The sequence below is a fragment of the Falco punctatus genome, assembly GCF_963210335.1.
Source record: "Falco punctatus genome assembly, chromosome: 1".
Taxonomy (NCBI): Eukaryota; Metazoa; Chordata; class Aves; order Falconiformes; family Falconidae; genus Falco; species Falco punctatus.
Window position 1 is genome coordinate 98,300,816 of NC_137580.1, and position 21,011 is coordinate 98,321,826.

The 21,011-nt window shown below is 37.7% G+C and overlaps 1 protein-coding gene across 3 annotated transcripts in view; it reads left to right on the forward strand.

Moving 5' to 3' along the window:
• The window catches only part of GLT1D1 (glycosyltransferase 1 domain containing 1), a 61,753-nt gene that overhangs the window by 22,157 nt on the left and 18,585 nt on the right, over positions 1-21,011 (forward strand). For 2 of the 3 annotated variants that reach the window (XM_080405830.1, XM_080405831.1), the window contains 5 exons: positions 3,139-3,175; positions 4,329-4,385; positions 10,217-10,273; positions 14,032-14,127; positions 15,137-15,186. In XM_080405830.1, the coding sequence (XP_080261956.1) occupies positions 3,139-3,175; positions 4,329-4,385; positions 10,217-10,273; positions 14,032-14,127; positions 15,137-15,186 (297 nt within the window). The remainder of the gene's footprint in view (positions 1-3,138; positions 3,176-4,328; positions 4,386-10,216; positions 10,274-14,031; positions 14,128-15,136; positions 15,187-21,011) is intronic. The other variant, XM_080405832.1, reaches the window with a different exon arrangement.

Genomic DNA, 21,011 nt, shown 5'->3' on the forward strand with positions numbered 1-21,011 from the left:
TTTTTAGTACTGAACTTTGATTGATTTTGCATAAACACCATTGTGCTTCAGGCCTATGAGACTCACTCGGTGTTTTGGAGAAGGTCTAGGGCAGACAGGGAGTTGGAGGCAAGTCTGTCAAGTCCTAAACTGAAATACCACCTGCTGACCTGTATCTTAAATGCTGGGGGTTTGAGTTCTTTTTCTAGATGTATCTTCATGTAAAGGGTGAGAGCAAATGCCACACATTCATGTTCAAACAGTGAAGAATATAGATACATCTTTCCATACCTAGGTCACAGAATATTAACGCTTTGTACATATTAACTCACAGTAATGTGAAAGTCATTATTCCTCTGTGTGCTTTATTAGTTACAGTCAATTAAGAATTTAAATTATGACCATGTAAGCAATTGCACTGTGCTCAAGGGCTGTGTGTTCCAGCAAAAGTATTTTCTATTACATTGGATAAATTATCTTTAATTATGAAATACATAATACAGCATTTGTAATCATCTGTATTCCAAGTGAGTTTGAAGTACTGTAAAAGATCTTGTGCTTACAGTGTTTTACTTCAGTAGTGTAAAACTGGTGCATAAGAATTACCTAAGATCGTTTTATTAACATTCAATTTTATTCTTCCATTCTCCTGAAGACTCTCTCTTTAAAATAAAGTAACAGGAAAATTGATCTATAAAATGTGAATACATCTGTATGCTCTGTTACATTGTATTTCTGCTACCTTCTCCTTGATGATCCAAGCCCTGGCAGGATTATCTTTACTCACCATAAGCCATTAGAGATGCAGCAGAGCATGAAACCAGATACCTAACTTGAGCTTATTTTTGAAACTTAGGGGGTTTAGGGAACTAAAAGCCTATCTTCACCCACCAGAGTCTGAGGCAGAGCTGTGCAGCATCTCAGCGGGGGAGGCAAGGCTGGCTTAAGCTGCTTTCTGCCCCATCTGCTTTTTTCCGCCTTCTGTTTTGCTGCGTCTAAGTCCTAGCAATGAATTTCAGCTATCCCACTTGTACTGAAAATTTAAATTCTAAGGTTGGCCTCCAGCTTGCAATGCTGTCTCCGTTGTTTGCAAGGCTTTTTTTAGGATTGGAAGATCCAATATAATTTAAAATGCTACTTATTCATAGGTAAGAGAAGGATCAAGAAAAGGTAAGTAATAACCTATTAAACCATTTTTTTCTTATTTTTAAATGCTTTTAACACAAACGTTCATATAGCTTTTGGAAGATAAAGTCCATAGAATATTCTTAGTTGTCTCTTAGTTTATGTGTGGATTTACTGCTTGTTCACATAGTTTTTGTGAACTTAGTTAATTCACGCTTGATTCTCAGAAACCGCCTCCTTCCCATCTGTGAACAGCAGGGATGTTGCTGATGACTATTCACTTTTCTTATGACCTCTTTTCTGTCCATTTCTTTTACCAGTTCATTTTTAATAACTAAAATACTTATGACTGGGCAGTGGACTGGAGGGGCAATCACATAGGAGCGATAGGGGAAAACCAAAATGTTTGCAAGTTAAAAAAAAAATAAAATTGGTTCCTTGGCTTCTTATTTCCTGAGCTGACTGGTTCAGGAATTGATTGCTTAATAGTTTGTTTCTACATTAATTCTTGGTCTTCTAATACAAGTTCTCTTCCTGCCTTCAAGTCATTGCCCTGCAGGTGAATCTATTAAGGATGGTGTGGGGTGGGAGAGGAGAAGGGAGGACTAAAGTGCAGCTTGACATGATGCACTGGCATGCACGATGCTCTGCCTTGGTTAACTCTGGCTATGTTATTCCAACAACTTTCCACATTAAGAGGCAAATGTGTATACCAGTGTTTAGCTTGATGAGTTCAGTGGTGTATCACCAGTATATTCCACCATTTGAAAGTGGAATGGTTGGAGGGGCAACCTCGTAGTCCTTTTTCCATCTGCACTTTAGAAAGAGCCATGGCAGGCAAATAGTCAGTGATTGGGAGAGCTGCAGCCTGCTATGCCTGTGCCTACACAATGAAATTGGCACCCAAAAGGAGGCAGGATTTATGCTCAAGATAGCAAAGGCTGGTGCGCTAAAGAAGGTTGTTAGTTTCCTGATGCTATGATGTTAAATTAAGCAATAGCATTAGCTGAAGTTCTTGAAAGAATGTAATTTCAAACTGAAACATTTATGGTTATATTGAGCAAATCTCTTGGAGATTACACCAGTTGAGTAACACCTTCCTTACCTGACTCTACAGGCATTGCAACCAGTGCTTTTAGAACAGGTAGGAACTGGCTGAACACAAAGCTTTGCAAATACTTTTTGCTCAAGAAACTCTGTTTGCAGGAGTGTTGGGTTTGGGTTTTGTTCAGTGTGGAAAGATTCCACAAATATTTTGATGTTTTTGTGAAAAAAATGTATTTCACAAATTCATTGTTGGAGTTATAGAAAGATATTTAAATAGCAACTTGCTTATTTACTAGCCTAAATTAAATAACTAGCATAGTAGCACTTCAGGAATAACTTTGGTAGTGTAGTAATTATCTTTCATACTATAGCTATTTTAAAATAATTTCTTGTGCAATTTTTATTTGAGAATATTCTGCAATTACTACTACTGGCCAGTTTTCCTGTATGGACAAGTCTAGATATATTTGACAGCAGTTTTTTAAAAGGTTAGAGGTAAATGGTGTTTGTTTCATGCCTGATGTGTGTAACAATTCTATTATACATAAATTTAGAATGTGGGTTTGAAACCAGCTATGATTTTTCTTTCAGGACTAAAATTTTTTGGGCACAAGGGCTGTTCTGTAGGGGAAAATCTTTCTATTCTAGGAAAATATTTTCTCTATGCAATAAACAAGTTAATGATTGTAACAAAGAATACATACATAAACTAAAAAATACATTTGTACTAACTTGGTAATAGTGTTAATTGCAAAACTGACAATGCGAAATTCATTGATGCGGTACGTGCTCATAGTGAATGTAATTTACCATGCTGTCGGGTTTTGATGTTTCTTAAATGCATCTTTCTAATAGTCCATTTTGATTTTTTAATAGTCAAAATCATGCCAATGTGCATTTTATTATATTGTCTGGGGTTTTTTAATGATTGAACAGGTCTTTTATGGTGAACCACGAAAGTTACTTTTCTTCTCCTTTTCTTTAAAGCCAGATGCAAGAAAGAAAATATATGTCCAAACTCAAGGTGAGAGTTTTGAAATATCCATTAAGGCATTCAGTTTATTTGAATCATATGTTTAGTACTTGTATGTTTATGTATCTACCTTCTTTGACCCAGTAATACTTTGCTTAAATGGCTATGGGGTTTGAAGTCTTGGCTCCACAGAAACTGAGTTTTTTGCTGTTGACATTAATTGAGGCAGTACTTCAATCTCTTAGCCTAAATGTTCAACTCATTTTGTGCTTTTAAAAAAAGTTTTTGCAGATGTTACAGTAGGAATCTGAAAGGTAAGGTAACACCTAAGGAAACACTGAGCTTTCAATGCAAAATGGAAATTTTGATGCTGACTGATTATTCTCTGACACTCCAAATTCCTTTAAATGCTTTGACTTCCCAGATTAATGACATCCAACAAGTATCTAATCCAAAGTGTATTACTTAAGTGAGTAGTCTAGGGAATGCCCACCTCAGCATTTTAGATGTGATTACTTAAGCTACAGCTCCTGATTTTATTTATCTAAAAATAACTGTCTGCAGACTCCAAACCTCATTCTGTTGCATGTATTTCACTTTCAAAGGAAGTAAAATTATTTTCAAAACTGCTATGTTGAAGTAATTCATTGTGAGGTTTATTTAGCCCATATTTAGTGTATATTTAAGCCCTTTGTGAGGTAATAGTTAACTAAGAGATTAAATACATTAATAAAATAGTTCCATTAGTAAAATAATTAGTCTTTAACATAAGGGAAAACAAATAAATTGATGTTCAGTTTAGATTAATATTTAATTTTGATATAAATTGGATTTACTTTCTTTTACATTAAGGATTAAGTCTTAGCTGACTTGTATCTGTTTTGGAAAAATGTGCTTGCTCAGATAATATTACCTCGTGTGTAGATTTTAAAAGGCCAAATTCAGCATGGTGTAAGTGATCTGAATTCCAAGGGTTGCTAACGAAGTTCACACACCGTGTGATTGTGCAGAACTTTCAATTGAATTTCAGTCTGGTGGGTGTGGAAGGATTGTGCAGACAACCTGATATGGTTGGGACGAGAAGAGCTTCAGATGGGAACAGCTGTATATGAATTCAGTGTGCTTGACAAAAATACTCTTTTCTTAGGGCAATCAAATACGGGATGAATCAAATGTGTTATGTTTCTCTTTCTTTTCAACACAGGAATTAAGACTACACCCAGTGAAACATTTGACTGGTATAGATTTCTACAGAATGCAGGTAAAACTCACTTTTTTCTGTATTCACTATGCTTATTCTTAGTAGATGTCAATGATGAAAGAAATATATAATGTAAAGATTATAACTTATTATGTAATACAATTAATTATATGAAAAATGGAAAACTGTAATATTAGATTCAGGCAGAATATATATCAGATTAGTCTGGTTAGTAACTACCCAGGCTGCCTCCAGACTTCTGGTCTGTCCAGGGCTGAATTTCACCAAAAGATTAAATGGTTGTGACATGTGGGTCGGTGTCCCTTAGAGGGTAAGTTAGGCTGAAGCAGCAATACCCGAGCATGCTGTGCTTTACAGCTGTGCAATAGAAACCATGGACGTCTTTTGCAGGAAAGCAGGTGAGGTGAAGAAGGGAAATAATGTGTTGATGTTTTATTATTTGGCCTTGATATAGAGCCTGTCACTGTTTCTGGTAAAGTAATGGCATGTAAGGCAGATGACCTAATTTAAAGTCACCTGATCTTGGCAATGCTTTAATTGCTCCAGCTGCCTTTCCCCAAAAGAAGAATTTGTAGGCATTTTACTGTGCTAAAAATATTTCAATATTATATTCATCAATCTGATCTCTGATAGTACAGCTGTTCCCCTGTAACAAATGAATCCTCACTAGTCAATTGCTTTATCACATCAGTAAATGTGTGCCATTATTCAAAACTGGTATCCAATTTTAAATTGAGCATTGTGAGGTTATTTTGTTCTCAGTAAATCACAGCACACAAGCACAGCGCCACTAAGATTAATAATTTTCTGAAGTGAGATGATTTGTCACTTGCTAGCGCAGCCTTAGTGTTGATTGGATCTCATGCCCAAGCGTTTTATGATTAAAAGAGCAGTCAACAGATTGAAGGGGGGGAAGCTCCCCCTAAAGTGCATTTCATCTAATGTATTAGAGACAGTTTTTTGCCTAATGTGTACTAATGCAAAAGTGCAAAATAATTTAGTATGTACATGAACAGCAAACCAAATTGTGACTCTAACATCTGTGCCTTTTAAATAATAACTTGAAAGCTGGCATCAGATTATTCAGTATTGGTTTTTATGACTGTTTCATCTCATTTATCTTATCAGTTTTGTCTCTGTGTCCATCTCTGGTGGCAGCCTACAATTTCCACTTTTTTAATACTGCACATGGAGGCGGGTTTTTTGGCCATACCTTTGCACTTACCACAGACTAATTAGGAGTTCCCACTGAATCACTTTTCTGGGGATTTGCAGTTTCACAGCATTTAAAATTCTACTAAACTTGGAGCAATTAGTAGAAAACTATCAAAAACAGAAGGCAGTTTTGCTCAGAAGAATATGATTTTGATAGTATAGGCTTGCACAATGAAGTGCACTTGAAAGGATCTCTAGCTTTTATGCAGATAAAGCTGTCCAATCTTGTTCACCTCATAGCATTTATGATCTTTCTTTTTAATTCAGGGACTTTTTTCATGAAGTTCTATGTTATATCTAAAAGCATATCTTTGTGGCAAGTATTTCTCTGGATAACTCTTGCTTGCATCTGTTTCAGTATCCTTGAACGTTTGTCAAATTCAGGATTCCCAGGACTGAATGTAAAGAAACAGCACGTGCCCTGCAATGCAGATTATAATACATTTGAGGCATCAGTGTTAAACATCCTTGGTGATCAGGCCATACGTTGTCAAGTTATCCTTTAAAATTAAATAGGCTCTTCAGAATATTTCAAGACGTTTTTTCATGGAACAGACTTCTTATGAATATTCTTTGAACTGATTTTTTGTCAGTTATAGAAAAGCCTTTAACATTTGACTTTTGTTAAATATAACACCAGTACATTCTCTTCAAGTAGTATAATAGCTGCAAAAATAATTTAATTGTAGATTTAAGTGAGTGGCAGAATTCATGGAATACATTTTACTGTGGGAGACTTCCACCCACCCCAGCCCCGAAATGTGAATGGTACTAAACCAAAAGCTAAAGAATCCCACCTTTTTGTACCTTTCGTTTGTGCATTTCATTTGATAGTTTGGGTTGCTAACATAGAATCACAGAATGCTTTGAGTTGGAAGGGACCTGAAAGTTCCAACCCCCCTGCCAAGGGACACCTTCCACTAGACCAGGATCTGGCCTTGAACCCTTCCAGGGATGGGGCATCCATCCAGCCATCTGTCCATAAACAGCAGTTGCCTAATACAAACTGGAGCAGTGCTGTAAAAGGTCTTTTGTTGTTGTTATTATGGGTGCAATACAATCTCAGTACAAAAATCATGAAATTAGAATTTTTTTCATAGTCTTAGCAGCAAAATTGAGAGTTGCAGAGGTGATATTTGTGTAGTGTTAGTGTGCTAGCTCCTAGCTGCAGTATCTTCAGTGGCTGGCTGTTAAAACATTTATTGGCTAAATCTACCAAAAAAAGAGCTTTTTAAAGTTAATTTGCATTCTGGTGAACAGTCAGCTTCACAGTTTGTCTTATGTAGGATGACAGACTGTAAGTAACAGTAGTTAAACAAGAAACCTGAACCAAGTGGAGATTTCCACACAGACTTCAAGAAGACAATGCTTTCGGTATATTTAGTAACTCAGACTGTTTAGGAAAGTATTACAGCCAGTGTCAGTCTGGAGGTCAGACCAGATGATCAAAATGTCATTCCCTGACCTTATAATACAGGAATCTATATACAACATAATCAGGGTTTTTATCAATATTAGATGCCTATCTATAGACTTGGGAGAGACCCTGGAAGTTCAAGCTTTTGCTGTAAATTGCTTGACAGGAAATCACAAGACAGTCTAAGTAAATGCAAAAACTGAGACTGATCTCTAACGATTTAGCTCAAGGGTGGAGCATAGCTACTTAAGATCACAGACAAACCCGATGTCATCATACCATGATGAAAGGCTCCTTTTGATTTCAGTGGAAAGTGGCTGAAGCTTTGAAGATGTAGATCCTAATAAACACATAGACATCATGTGATTAGAAGATGTAGATAACCAAGTCTATACTAACGACCTGAGAAAGCTCATTTACGCAACAGATAAGACTAAAAACTGCTTTCCTGGAAGGTGACATCAAATCATAGGATCAGATTCTTCTTGCACTATCAAAAAATATACACAATGTACTTTTGTGTTTTGATTTTTTTTTTTACTCTCAGATAATTTCTGCTTCATAGCATGGCTATTTTCAGAGCTTGAAAAGTTTACATAACCTGTCATGACACAGGCAGGGTTTACAGAGGCATTCTGTTTTGCTGAAGCTATGCTGGAAAAAAAGACCCACATAAGAAAAATTAAATAGTAAAAGTTTGTGCAGGTGACTGTAGAAAAAATGATACAATAGCAGCAGTTCTGTGTTCCCCAACAGATCTGAAAGCATAGAGCATTTTTGTTGTCTGATCTGTTAGGAATAATGAGAAACAGGGGAAAAGAGCATTGCTGGAGAATTTAGCATCCCAATTTTTCTGGATTAGTAGCCTGTCCTTGGAAGTTACAAGTTCATTTAACTTGTGTTGTCTTCACAAACGTATCAGCAATTCCAGCAATTATTCAGTATTGAACGTGAATAGCAGTTTAAACACTTTGAATACAGTTCTTAACTCCAGTTCCCCTTAATTTCAAAGAAACAAATCGCTTTGTAAAATAAAAGCTCAACTTCATTAACCAGTAATAAATATTTGACATCTGCAGGTTGTTAAGTATGTTGCTGAAATAAGACCTAGTTGGGCTAATAATTGTCAAATTTTGGTGTCACCAATGACTTCAGTGAAAGGAACTGCAGAGTCAGGATAAAGAAGGATGGCATGTTGAAGCTGTACTGCGGTAGGACACCACCATGTCACACAAACAGGAAAACTTGGCTGGTCTGAGCAGTTTGTGTTTAATAGTTGACTTGTGAAAGACACAAAATCGAACTCTTGGTGCTAAGAGACTAAAAGAGCTAATGGATGGTATTTCTGCTGTGTGTAAGGAGGGGAATGTACTGAGTAACTACAAATTGCAGGATTTAGTGTATCAAAACTAAATGCCAGAGTTGGAAATATTTGTCTAACGTTTCAAACTCAAGAAAATAAAATAACCATTTTAAAGACTGAAATCTCTTTGCAGACCTATGGATTTCCTTTTGTAAGAGATCAGTTCATGTTTTCAGGAGCATAGGAGATGGAAAGATGAGTAATTTTCAAGAGGAGTGAAAGACCTGCTGCGGTTCAAAGTGGACTGGAAGGAAGATCAGAAAGGTTACCCACCCTCACCATCTTGTCATGGCTTAGATTTCGTTTCTGAACAACACCAAAAATGGATGACTAAGCCCAAATAATATGGACTTAGTATTGTTCTCTAAAGGTTCGTTCAGGGGTTGGAAAATTAATCTTAAAATATGTTATCATCCTTGACCTAATATTAATAAGAAATGTTTCAACTGTGGACTTTTTTTTTTATATTACTGGGCAATCTTTGTATCCTACATTATAAACTCTAAGTCCAATATTTATATACTTGATAAAATGTATTTAATTTCTAGTACAAATTGGATTTTAAGTCGTAAAGGAGTGAACACATTTTAAGAACTTAGGCTTTGTGAGATTGTTGGTTCAGGGCCAAAATGATAACTTTGAATAAAAAAAATCACATTTTCCCTTTTTATATTTTTCTCCTCTCCAGAGATTTCGAAAACACCTTATAAAAGCACAGTAAAGAATTCTAAATAAGAATAGTATTTTTATTTTCTTTTTTTGAACAAGTGGTGAGAAAATTGCTTACTTAAGATGTTCTCAAATGGCTTCTTTACCTCTCAGCAAGCTAATGCTTGATATTACTCATTCACTTAGAGGCCAGCAACTTTTCAGTAAGATTAAAGATTTGCAGTAATGTATTTATCTTTACTGTACATCAATGATCATTACATTTTTTTCCTGCTAGTACCTAGAGGGATGGAGCTAAATAAATCTGCTCTTTCAAAATCTGTTTAGGTAACACTTCTACTTATTCCTGCCTTTCTTAGAAAAACAATGTCTTTACTAATGTTTCAGGAATGATGTAGGATTTTGTGTTAGCTGCCTCTCTTCATGTTTTGCTATCCTCGCATCTAAGTACAGATTTTTATAAAGGCCGAAGTGTGAACTATTGTAGTGTGTCATAATAGTAAAAGAGTTGATGTGACAGTTATACAGTTTCAGGTACAGAACAAACTAGGAGCCAATGAAATCTTAAATAATAACCTGCTTATTTCCAGTGCTGCATTATGAAAATATTTTCCACTCCATTCTTTCATTCTGTCTTGCAACTGAAGATCTCCAAACAGTTTACCAGGAGTTAAACCCAGTGCTATTGCTTCATATCAAGCAATTATTAAACCTGCTTGCAGATGGATGGGTAAGTCTAGATGGAAGTGTAATTTGTCTCACTTCCTCTAGGCCATGCTATGACTTGGAATCATAGCCAGCTGCAGAACATAAATCCTCAGTATTAATCACATTTCATCTATTAGCCAGTACGTTATGTGCTAGGTTCCAGTGCTATCAACAAACACACTGGCACAGCAGTTGGATACCCTTTTGATCATGCCATTCCACTCTGACATTTTAAGTGCTAGTGCTTTGCTGTGTTTAAATTTTAAGCAGCATAATACTGCCTCTGCTCCCTCATCAAAAAGGAGTTGCATGACTGGGGGAGTTCCATGGCAGGTTCACTGTGTTTGTCTCATTTTTGTTCACCTGCAGTTCATCTGTGGTCCCGTGGTCCTGTGTGGCGTACCAGGACAGCATGCCATCTAGCTGATGAGGGGAATGAGTTTTCCTAATCCTATCAACCACTGTTCTTGTTCTGACCTCTCACATCTTGCTCCACAGGTGACCTGCTAAGCAGGCTCAGGAGCGGCTGTGGCCAGTGCGCGGCTGGTGTTATAGGTAAAGCCGATGTAACAGATCAGACTGCAGCTGCAGACAAATACTGACAAAGCATGCTTAAAGGAGCATCTTACTGACATTGAGCAATAGTTTTTGACACTGAAGGCGACGTCGGTTACAGTGGGAAGACTTGACTTGCATTTAGGTTATAGTGGTTCTGAAGAATGGCTGGAAAACATGTACCGTGCAGACTGGTTTGTTGTGGTGTTGGTTGTTTTTGGGGTTTTTTTATTGCCAGTGATTAGGTACAAATCTTTCCATTCTCTCTTTTCTTTGTGAAGCAAACAGGAGGATGCATGAGCTAAGAGATAATGAAGCACAGTGTGCTGTTTCAAATCTTTGCTTTTGTAACACTAACAAGAATGGGGGGAAACAAGCACAAGTACTTTTTTGTTATCTGGGTGTTTGCATGTCATTCAAACAAGATAGTGACACAATGAATGTATCAAAAGAGCAAATCAGTTGATTGTGCCATACTGGTGTATTTCCATTTCAGAACTGAATCACATGAGGTGGGAGCATCTTATTACAGATTAAGTAGCCTATCTGGGAAAGACAGAATGATAGCAAATGTTCACATAATGCAAGTCTTGTTTAAACTCAAGGAAAAAAAAGATGCCTTCTTTCAAATACCAGGTTTCACCCAGCTGATGGTAGTAGCCGGTAAAGACAGCTATTGCAGTTATCTTTTTGATATGTTCCCCCTTTTCAGTGTTCTTGTGAGGATAAAGCATACTAAAATGATTGCTTTCTTGTACAAATGGCTACTGTTCTGTGGGGGTTTTTTCCACAGCAGGAGTGCTGGCAAGGCTTGAGAAAGCAACAAGTGTGAAAACACTGATGCAGGCATTATCTTGATGTGTGGATTTAACCTTTTTCAGTGAATGATCAGAAAGCTAAAAAGATACACAAGTGTTGCTGAAATTTGACCTGAAGTAGACAGCCAATGAGTAAACCCCTAGCACTAAAGAGTGGCAGTGATGTGCTGGTAATGCAGTCTTCTCAGGAATGTCTTTATATGCTTCTAATTGGATTCCGTGGGAGAAGTCTGCCTGTAAAAATGGATTAGGTGAGGCTAAGATCAACAGCATAAAATAAAATAAAACTGCAGTTGATTCTCACTTCACTAAATCAAATGGCAGAGGCAAATCCTTTTTCAGCTAGCCCTTCTATGAGTTTTTCAAAATGCCATGTAGGATCGAGTCTGTAGACCAGTGTGCCCCATTATCTGCTGTTTCAGAGAAAAGTGCATAAAATTTCATGGTAGACAAGTAGGGCTTTGTAATATTGCATGGAGGGGATAGTCTGCAGTGAGAAATCAAGGTTGTGAATGTCTTTTCCATATATTAAAGTTCAAATAAGTGGGCTATTGATATTTTTTTACATAATCTCAGTAGTGAAATAATTAGATGGTTATCGATGAGTTTCTTGAGAGAAACTCAAGACCAGCTGAGTCTCAGACTCAAGACCAGAGAAACTCAAACGCCACAGGAACTGAATGGCAAATTACAAAGCAGAATTACTGTCTCTGTGGCCAGTTGCTTATTTCTCTTTCGAGTTAAGGCCTTTGGACAGGGAGCAGAACAGCAGTCGGGACCTCACAGAACGGGGCTGTTCCTTGGAGCACCCTAAACCCTTATCGAATCAAAAAGACAGAAAGCTGTAAGACAGAAACAAAAAGATGTTAAGAAGTAAAACAAAGCAGTTATTTCAAGCACAGTTAATGTTGGTTAGGGTACTGTCACATCAAGAGTGCAATAATTCTGCCTCAGTGACAGCAGACCTGGTTTCTCACCGCTGTCTGACTGATCAGCGGTAGCTTCAGGTGTGTTCCAAAATGCCCAGAGCTGAACATCGATAGGTGGGAGTTCATAATTTAAAATGAACATTTGTGCTACATGAATAGTTAAAATGCAATCTGAATTTTGCTGATGTCTTCTAGTAATTTGTTTTGTGCGAGTTTGTCATGAATTGAAACAACTGCTGCATGTCTTAAAAACAAACAGTATTAATGGCCCATTGCACCAGAATAATGGCTTTTTCAGTCCAAATGTTTGTGTATTACAAATTATAAATTATTTCTTCATTCAGTAACCAGTAAAATGTTACTTATCGTGTCTGCTGCAGCTACTCTTGACAACTTGAGCTGTTTAGGTTAAGTGAAACTAACAATAATGAACCCTGTGACAGGGAGCATTTAAAAGTCCCTGAAGTGGATTTTATTTTAAAAGCAATAGTGCTTGAGTATGTAGTGAATGACCACTCTTTTGATTCTCGCCCTCCCACAAAAGAGAGGTTGGATGCAGAGCTCATGTTAATCCAGTTCCTTGACATGAGGGGAGTTATTCCTGGCATATTTCTTCCAGGGCTTGGAGCAGACCCTGTTATAAGGGTTATATTGAAGTTATACAATGCCATGAGTGAACGTAAGCTGGTCCCCAGTTTGAGTGATCTGAAATTACAAATTGCAGCAATTCAGTGATGCTGTATAAGCAGCTGAGTTGTTTCTGCAAGTGTTGGAGAGTGGAAGGGAAAAGGAGGAGGAGGCAGCTTCAGAGAAGGGAGCTCAGCAGCAGCAGGTCACTGTGCCACCACCACTGTCCTGCCTTCCTCTGTCAGTCATAAATCCCACCGAGTCATTCTGACTGTGCGGCGTAGCCCTCCTGGTAGCTGTGGGACATAGTCTCAGCACAAGACCCGTGCGTTAATGTCCCACAGACAGCCTGCTGCTGAAGAGCCTGCTGCTCCTTGTTGAACTGCCTAGCGTCAGCTAATACATGTCATCCACCCTTGCCATGAGCTCAACAAATAGGTGGAGGACAGCAAACAGATTTTTCAGTACAGTAAATCAAGTAAGAGCATTTCAACTCCTCTAGTGTTTATTAAATTATGTTGTTATGTGTATTCATTCAGCAATTTGTGAATTATGTTGGTTTATCATAAACACATTTTACCAAAGTACATCACATAGTGACCCTTCTCCAGAACGACATTCTGAATTAACTGCGCTGTCATAGAAGCCAATGGCAACTGCAGTGTCATACATCAGATCTTCTTTTTCTAAGGTAGCCTACAAAATTAGTTTTATGGGTTGTTGCTGTGTATTTGCAAGAGAGATTTTCAATGTTAAAAACTCCCATGTTGAGATTTTTTCACAATTTTTTTTTATTTTTCATTTGTGTTACTTAGCAATAAGGTTAAAATAAATGCTTTGCAATAATTGAGCTTCTAGTTAACTCTTCTGTAGCATTGCTGACATATTAGGGATAGATAACCATGGGATGTTTACCTGATCTTTTATAACAGAAAGTGTCAGATCAAGAGCTCTAATCCATACAGCCATCGATTAACTAAACGTCACGATATTCTTGAAATAGGAGTTGAGTTATTGCGTGGGTGCAAATTTATTCTAATGGGTGGAAATACTGAGAAACACCCTGATTTGCGTAGTTGCCTAGTAGTCAAAGCTGACTTCTGGTGCTAAAGAATGCAGGCCACCAGATTTTTCTCCAAATCCTGTACAGCCACTGCCTCGGGAAGTAACCTCCTGTGCCCCGTTAAATGATGTGCACGGTTATGTTCTCCACTGTGTTGGTTTGAGGATTGATGTGAGAGCAAGAAACAGAGGGGACAATAGTGAGGATTTTTCAGAATCCACCCTATTGCTGCTTTTACCACTGTATGTGCTCTTTCATGACACAGTTTGGCGTGTTCAGCTTTTTTATCTGCATTCAGACTTTTAAAATTATGTGTTACAGGCATTCCTACAGACACAGGCAGTTTACATGTGTTTCTTTTGGTATGCGGGCTTCGAAGAGTCAAAGACCCTCTGTATTTAGTAGATGTGTTTTCAGGTGAGTACCAGCTGTTTGAATACCCTTGTTTTGTCACTGGATTCAGATGCCTTTCTTTTGATGCTTGTAAGTTTGGCATAAGCTGTTTCATTCACTGCAGAAAACTTCATAATATATTTACATTTAAAAAAGGAGATGCTTATGTAACCACTGATCTGTTCAATGCATTACTTCGGTACTGCATCTTTGCCAGTCTGCTGGGAATAACAGAGCATTAAAATCAAAGCAGCATTTATTTTACTTGCTGGAAAACCTGTTCTACTATTACATACAATATTAATGGAAGACAAAAGAAGAGTTCACCTACTTCAAAACAGCTTTTTTATCTTACTGTCCTGAGGCTGTTACACTGATTTGCGTGTGTGCTAATTAATATCGTTGAAGATACCAGCAAATTTTGCCACCCACCATTATGGCTCAACACTGTAAACAAGGCTGAAATTTTCTCCTCCTCTCAGATGTGAATGTTTTGGCAGGTTCTGCTTGTGTCTGTAAAAGTCTCAGGTATTTCTTGTGACACTTAGTAACAAATGTAGTTTATTAAAGTCAAGTAACTGATGTTGTTCTATTCTGGTGTTGAGAGATCAGCAGTTTTCTCTTGTTCATGTAACTAAAGTATTAACTGCAATGGTTGCAGTTACTTCCATATGTTCCTTTACATATGAAAAAATTCAAATAATTTTGTCTTTAGTGGCCAGAGTCACTGGGTGATACAGAGCATTGTTCTTTTGAGATGATTCAAAATTAACATCTGAGCTTAGTTAAATAACCCTTGAATCTGCGTGAAGCAGAAATGCTAAATACTGACTTTCAGATATGCTAATCATTTAACTTCTGAGGAGTAATGCGAGGGCTGAGCGTGTAATCTGGTACAGATTCAGTCTATTAAGTAGTAATACAATATTTGCCTAATCTTTATTCATACAGCTATTTACATTGATCTCAGAGAAAAATAAATTTAAAATTAATATTTTTTGTTAATAAAAAATATGTTCCTCTTTTGTTTTAGATTGGCACAGAAGGGATCCTAGTGTCCATCTGGGCATAATGGGGCCTGCAGTAAGTCAGTGTTTTAGTTTTATTTGTATGTTTATTCCTAAATACTTCCATTTACTTGCACCTGAGATACCGCAATAATTCTTTCCCTTACTGAACCTAACTCAGAGGACTTCTAACCGTTGCAGAGATAAGAAGGTACAAACCTGGCCGTTGTAAAGGCTGTTTGCAACAGGTCTAAACTGTGGAAGTGGAAGCGATTCCAGTGCTCAGGCTTCCACCGTTCAGGGTCCTGCTATCAGCTAAAAGGCTGCCTCGCTCAGCATGTGCTCTGCTTTTGCCTTGGCAAAGGGAAAGCAGCTCAAAGAGTTTTTCTAAGAGGATCTGCACTGAGGTAGCCCAACTCTATCCAGTTAGGTTGTTATTAATGCAGACTTATCAATAGCAGTAAAATAGTTTACTGCCACTGTAGATTGGTTTTGCATATACTGATTTTTTTTTGTTGTTTAGAAGGCTTGGGCTGGTTTTATAAAGGGCATCTGAAGCTGTATTACTATAATTTTCTGTCTTGATAATGCTATTAATCTATTATGTCTCTTAGAACAACGCATTTAGTGTTTCATTTGACTACTGAAAGAACTTTTGAAGGTAGTAAGTATCAGAATATTTGGATTCTAATATTGGCTTCTGGTTTTATACCTGTGGGATAATACAAAATTTTGTAGAGAATCAGAAAGTTCTAAAACTCCTACAAATCAAATATTAGAAATGCCTATTTCAATATGAATAATTTATAAATGAGCCTATCAAATATTTTGAAAGGCAACAGTTGCCATCTAGGAGAATTTGTAGCAGGTATTGCTAATGAGGATTTTTAATACTGTGAAGGTGATATGAGATGCTCGTTATCCCTGTTCTTATGTGTTATGTTCACATGGAGGATTGAGTCTTTGTTCCATTCCATTTAGATTTTGATGCTATTTCTGGTAGTGTCAATTTATACACAATTAACAGTTGCCAGTAGGTGCAAAATGGTGTTAGGTTTCTGTCTGACACCAGGCAGCAAGGACAGAGCTTGAGCTGACAAATAAAATGGGTGAAGCCTGTTTCACTTTTAGAATCTGAGTGCGCTAAAGCCTGGGATACAGACATCTGAGAAGGAGGGTGGTGTTGACTGAAATAAATAAAATCAGAAACTGAGTTGTTCTTACATGTTCACATCTCAGATAAAGCTTACAGTTATCATTCCTTCCAAACTAATTACATGTATTTCTGTAAAAGTGCTAGCCAATATTGTGAGATTTCACTTTGTCCCTGCTAAGTCATAAAGATCCTGTATATCAAATTTGAAGTTACAACTTCAGATTCTCTTCTTTTCACAGCAGGGTCAGTCAGTTAAATGGCAGCTCTTCTGTGATTGCTGACTCTCTTTTTGATAAAACATTGGGCTGCCATCTCAAAATGTTGTCATGAGTTTCTCAGCAATGGTTTGCTTTTCATGAAGCACCAGCTCCTGACAGAGTTTATAACCAAAACTATCACAATTGCTATTATGAAATATTCTTCTAGTTGTAGAGAAAGCTTTGAAAATGTGGGCTCATGAACCATGAATATAAGCAAGAAAAACTATTGAACAGTCCCAACTGCACCCCATCATTTTTAAATCAAGTAGCCTGATTTTTGAGGAAATAACAAGATTGAACTTCTCTGAAGAGGGAAGCATGCCCCACTGCAGCCAAGTCCTCTGTTCTGGGTGCTTAAAAGGAAGTAAAGTGTTGCATAAATTATCTGGCAGTCCTTTCTTTTCTAATGGTCTCTTAAAGCTTTGAGTATCCACCGTGTTTCCAGTTATTTCCACTGTGAGATCTGTCTGATTTCACCTGCAGAAACTGGGGCCTTTAGAAAGGAACCACCCATGAACATCTAAATGTTTTTATGATATCTGTTAAGTACAGTGCTGAGAAAATGCAAAACCACAAAATGGGTGGTTATTTTCAGAACCGTGAGAGAAAGATGAATATTTCCCACATCTCGGTCTAACCAGTGCCCTACCCAAATATTTGCTAGCACAGTGTCTGCTCTGGGCCAGATCCTCACAGTAGCAACTGCATTGTTAAATGGGGAGAGGGGGAAGGATGCCTCTGAGCCACCAAAGCGCTGCTCCTAATTCTGTGCAAAGTGAGGTTCATTCCCACAGCTTCCCACAGCCCTGCACAGGGACCAGGTGGGGCTGCAGGGAGTGTTCTGCTGCTTCTGCTTCTAGTGTGTGCCTACGTCAGGGAGACGTACACATCAAACTAACAAAACTAATTGCAGGACTTTTGAGAAAGAAATCAGTTGTGTTACATGGATCTCCATAGCAGCAGAAGTCTTGAAAAGGCAGCCTATAGCCTTAATCTACACCAGTGGATAGGTGTGAGTAGGCAGCTGTGTCATATGAAGCAAACTCTTGCTGATACTAAAAGGTTACTAAAAGCTCCACTGTTTCATCTGGGTGATGTGTTTGTTTCCTTCTGTGAGTCTTATCTCTGATTCATCTTCACATGAGCCTGAAAACTTGTAGGCAGTCTGATTCATGAGAAAATAAATAGAATCTGAATGGGCAAATAAGGACTATTTTTCTATTTTCTTGTTCAGTTTAGTTCTTTGTAAATTTTGGGACTTAGCATTTTGTTTTTAAGAGCTGTTTTTACTTTTGTATTTTATGTGCATTTTTTTTCCACACTAATACACAAAATGATTTGGAAGTGAACTGGTGTGGAAAGCAAATCTATAGCGGGTATAATGAAGGTGTGCTTTAGAATCAAAAGATGTACTTGCTGCCTCCAGAGAGGATTTTAAACATGTTAGTGGTCTTTTAAAACTTGCTTCGCTTTTTCATAAGCTAACGTCTTTACAGTAAGCTACCAGAAATAACCTTGCGGCAGTGCATAGGCAGGATCAAGGACTGAACCTCCTTAAACCATTTAAAAATATATTTCTCCCATAGTACTAAAATATTGCTGAAGGATGAAAATATCTCTCAGCTCTATTGGTATTTAGCTGTACTTTTCTTATTCATGTTACTTCTCAAATCATAAAACCTTAAGAAAATCAGTGCCATTATCTGTGAAGCAAGTAATGTTTATTGTGAATATTAAAAACCCACACACATTAAGATTATATTAAATATAAAGAACAAAGGCCCACACACGATTTTCTGCTTTGCTTTCATAAGATTATAACCTTTTCCCTGCATTTGATATGCATGATTTTCTCAAGTGGTGCAATCTAAGTAATGTTGCAGCACTGGGTCCTGTATAATGTAAATTTTTTTTTTTAGCATTTATCACCTCTTCCAGTTCTCCTTTTGTTCATTTCTGTAAAGAAATTTGAAACAATAGCTCTATATTTTCAGCAGCTCTATATTCCGAGAATAGAAGCTTATGAAATATTAGGCAAGTTAAGGCCACATTCAGCTGTTGGGTAACCCTGAAGCCCACTTTGTACTCTCTGCGTAATTCTTAACCGTTCTTGTAGACAGTACAGAATATTGCTGTGTTTGTAATGATCCTGTCTTCCACTGACAGCTATTTTTCCTCTGTCCAATGTCTTTCCATGCCCAGCAAGACGGTTTCAGTTGAGTAACTGCCTCCACAGATGGAGAGACCGATCAGGTTGTGCAGCCCATCTCTTGGTAAGGGATGGCTGTTACCTACCCTGTGTTTTCAGGGCTGGGTCTAAAATGGAACAGCCGTTGACACAACTAAAGTGAGCAACTAGAAGAAGTCTAATAACCTGCTCCAGAATATCCTAGAGCACAATAATTAGGAAAATCACATAGAAGACAAAGATGCAATTTCAAATTCTTTAGCCTGCTGAGGAATATGAAATTCTGCCAGCTATATCTTGAATAAATATCCTACTCACTAAGACATTTTTTTAAAGATAAGAGCTAGTGTTGCTATTAAGCTGACAACTCTTCTAACCCTTTGTTTGCTTGTTCAAGAATTCCCTGAAAATGAAACTTTTGTTAGAAATGGTAACATTTGCACCCATATGAAAACTTGCTACTTATTTCTTCACAAGGTTCTATATTTTTCTTTTAGACCTGAAGTTTTGTTAATTTAGATTCTAGATGCCAAATTGTTTCAGCTGAATTAAAACTGGGTTTTTTTTACAAGTTGTTGATTGTCCCAAGTTGCAGTAGTAGAGCTACATGCTGAGCCAGATAACACTGAATTTCCTTAAGCATTTAATCTATGGAAGAGATGATGTAGAATGTCTGAGTTTAGTGTGTTCACAAGGGTCTTAATTTCTGGTGCATTTGCTGCAGGCAGGTAGTGTTGCCTTGAAGACAACAGTTGTGTTTTCAGTTGTAGGGGAGCCTTGGTCTTGCTGAGCCTGTTCAACAATTCATCAGGTGGAAGTTGTAATGTGGGGTCACCTGCTGCTGCGAGTAAAGCTGGTTCCTTTCACAGTGATGCTGTCAAAGCCTCACAAACCCAAGCAATCGAGCAGATTCCTCCTAGCTGTATTGAACGTGCTCTCAGCTACAGCTTTTCATGCGTTAGTACTCTGCATGATATTCTGCTAGTACTTTAAATGTACTAAGACCCGTTTTTCCCTGCAAAGTCTGGAGGGACACAGTAGTCCCAGCATTATCATGAAGATGTTTCTGGACCATTGCTTCTGAGTTACTTTTTATATGGCAGCAGTTTAATATAATGTGTTTATTGAAGATTTCCTAGATTTTGATGGTGGATCATGGTAGGCTCTGTGCTTAAGAGGCACCTTCATCTTCATGCAGCATTTATTCTATGATTTTCTGTCCTGTCAAATATGTCTCAGATGTTTCTTTGCCTGTCAGCAGAGTAGAACCTCCTTAATGGCCTATCTGGTCCTGTTAGGCACGGGTCCTTGCTATGTCCCTACTCCCCTTTCCATATGTCATATTATCACAGCTGTTTGATAGAAACTCTTCATACAAAGTAAGGTGCTTTCTTCTGATCTCTGCTAAATTGGTGAAATTTGCATCTCTCTGAAGGTTCTTCCTCTGGATGGATAATTTTTTTGAACAAAAGATGATAACTGATGATCATACTTGCCTGTTATGTTGATAGGTAACAAAATAAAATGTGGCGACAAACAAGCTACCTGTAGAACTGGATCATGGAGACATTTTGGGTGAAACTAACCTTCTTTTCAGTAGCTTTTTGTGAGACTGTGCCAAGTTCCTAGGCATCCTGCCATAGTCAGTTGGCTCTGGAAACGTTCACATCTTTTAAGTGCATTTCCAACTTACTGAACAGGTTATGTTGTATCTAATTTCTGTTATATTGAGCCTGTGGTTAGATAACTGTGCCTCCTCGCGTTCCTAAATGTAGCTCGGGGGGATCACTTAGCTAAGTCATTGCTACACCCATCCTGAAAGTAGTATTGTAACTGAATCACCATACTGAGGCCAGGCTTCTTGCAATATTTACCAATAGAAGAGTGCAGCTTGAAGGGTTATTCTGGTCATGAGGCAGATGGCAGTCTCTTGTCTTCCACTGAAGTAGATGGGATAGAAATTAGTACCTTACAAATTTTATGGATCACTTCACAAGCTGTAGTTTTTCTCATCCTTCTAAAGGTAGAAGAGCAAAAGACCGTATCGTACTGCTCATTAAATCACTTGCAAGTACTCCATTGATTTTAATGGAAACAGAGTATAGTTCCTCATGAGAGGAACTCAGCATCAAAGTAGTACTTTGGGGAAAAAGCTGAAAAGATATTTATATAGAAATAGCAATTGTGAAGTTCAGTATGAAATATCCAAGGAACCTGTGACACGACATACTGGTTTAGTGTGTGGATCTCTATCATACTTTGTTACCAGGATCAGGTAGTGCTTCAGGAAAGGGCAC